The 2162-nt window shown below is 58.2% G+C and overlaps 1 protein-coding gene across 1 annotated transcript in view; it reads right to left on the bottom strand.

Annotated features, from left to right (window-relative positions):
* Positions 1-2162, bottom strand: part of LOC119588687 (serine/arginine repetitive matrix protein 2-like) — a gene marked incomplete in the record, with an annotated part of 176340 nt that overhangs the window by 43335 nt on the left and 130843 nt on the right. Inside the window, 2 exon segments of the mRNA XM_037937322.1 lie at positions 105-1547; positions 1763-1882. Of these exon segments, the coding sequence (XP_037793250.1) occupies positions 105-1547; positions 1763-1882 (1563 nt within the window).

The raw sequence follows: 2162 nt of genomic DNA, 5'->3' as shown, positions 1-2162 counted from the left end.
AACGAACTGGGAAAAAAGAGTCAGACATCCTTCCATCTTGATACCAGATACCTGATACCTGTTTAGGCGACGCGAAAGGACTATGTAAACGAAGCCTCAATTACCTGCAGCCTGCGAGGCGGGCGGAAGGGATCGGGCGTCACGAAGCGGCCCTCGATGCTGCTGGTGCGGTAGATGCCCGGCCTGTCGCTGAAGCTGTTGATGCGGCCCAGAGACTGGCCGGTCGCGAGGGACGACGGCTTGCTCGGTGGCACCGGCTTGGCGAACAGCTGCGACGGCTTCAGCGTTGCCTCTATAATGACCGGCTTCTCTGGCGGCGCCGGCTTCTCGGAGGCGGAGGGTTTGTCGGCCGTTACTTCCTCCTTGACCTCGGGGATGGTCTTGATGGCGTGCTCCGCCTCCTCCGGCCGCGTGAGCGCCGACATGGACTCGGCCTTCAGCAGCTGGCCTCTCGCGCCGTCCACCTTGGGCCTCGCCAGATGGCTGAAGGACTCCGACTTCGCGATCTTCTTGTCGTAGCTCGTCTCCTCGGCCCGCGACCTGTACGTGGAGATGGAGAACCTCATGACCGGCGCTATGGTGAGGGCGGGGTCATCGGAGCTCTCGGAGTCGTGGCGACGCCCCAGGTCGCTGGCGTCGGAGGACGACCGCGATATCTTCCGCTCGGACTCGGACTCAGAGGGCAGGGGCGCCTCAGGCACGGGGGGCGGGGCGCTCTCGTAGCTGGTGCTCGAGCCCGTCCTGTCGCGAGCGCTGGCGTCCGAGTCCGACCTGTCGCGGGGTTCGGGCGTGTTGCAGCTCTCGTAGCTGGACACCGAGTCCATCCTCGGCTTGGAGATCAGGGCGTGGTCCAGGCTGAGCCGAGGCTCGCTGGTGGACGGAGGCAGCTTGGCGACGACTCGAGGGACGAACGAGTGGTCCACCGGGAAGTTGGCTCGCACCGGCAGAACCTCCGCCTTCGTCGCCACGGCTGGAATCTCCCTCGGCGCCTGCGGGGTTGCATCCACCGCCTTGGCCTTGGGCTTGAGCTCGATGATCCTGGGCTCGTTGTTGTTCGTCTCCATGAGCGTCGTCTTCAGCTCGTTGATGACACTCTGCTTCGACCTCTCGTCGAACTTATTGGAAGACGTCGAGGCGCTGGAGGTGGAGCTCCTCCTGCTGGAGGCGGAGCTCACGGAGTCGGTCGTGTCCCCGGGGACCTTCAGCAGCTTGGGTATATTACTGAACTCGACAGAATTCCTTGCCTCGACGATGGAGCTGGCGGGCGAGTCCTTGAAGCCCGAAGGGACATCGGAGAGTATCTCCGGGGCGTCCGAGGACACGCTCGATGACTCGTCCGTGAGCTTCGACACCGGCGCGTCCTTGAACGGCGTGGGGGGGTCCGGGATCTTGTACTCCCACGTGTCCACTTGAGGGTCCTTGGGGCTGACGCACTCCAGGGGCGGCACCGAGACGCCAGTCGCGGGGGCGGGGCCGTTCGAGTGGCTCTCCTCGTCCAGGTCGGCAAAGGCCGCTTCGAGGTGGCTCTCGATCGTTTTATTCGACTTCTGACAAAAGAAAATAAATAGGTTTGTGAACGAATGCTAAATGCCCACTGCTTTCAATCAAATTTATTTAACTTAGCATCATTCACCTACTGTGATTATTTCCATCTAAAACAGTTACATACAGTGTTTGAAAGCCATCACTTCCCCCTTACATCCTCCCCCCGGCCTCCAGACCACCCTCCCCTCCGGCCTCCAAACCATCCTCCCCAACGCACCTCCTGTGCCTCCCGCGCGCTCAGCCTCTCGTGCTCTATCTGTCCGCTCGAATCTCCTGACGAAGCGGACGACATCGACGACACGGAGGTCTTTCTGCTCCCCGTGGCGGCCGTGACGTGCTGGAAGAAGTGTGTCGCTTGTAACTCGCTCTTCATGTCAGTTGAAATAACAAACATACTGCTGAAACATCTGTTGCATCTTAAGCTACCTCAGCTGTTTACTGGCTAGACTGAATTTATGTTATTCGCATTTTTATATATATTTGTACTTAAATATAAATGAAAAGAGAATTAATTACAAACTATATGCAAATTTGTTTCAACAGTAATGTGACCCCTACATATCTAATTATGACTAGACAGGCAGACACAAAAAAAACACGTAGAAAAACATTAGGAA

This window comes from Penaeus monodon, chromosome 24 (genome assembly GCF_015228065.2).
Source record: "Penaeus monodon isolate SGIC_2016 chromosome 24, NSTDA_Pmon_1, whole genome shotgun sequence".
Taxonomy (NCBI): Eukaryota; Metazoa; Arthropoda; class Malacostraca; order Decapoda; family Penaeidae; genus Penaeus; species Penaeus monodon.
This window is presented reverse-complemented; position numbering and strand designations above follow the sequence as displayed.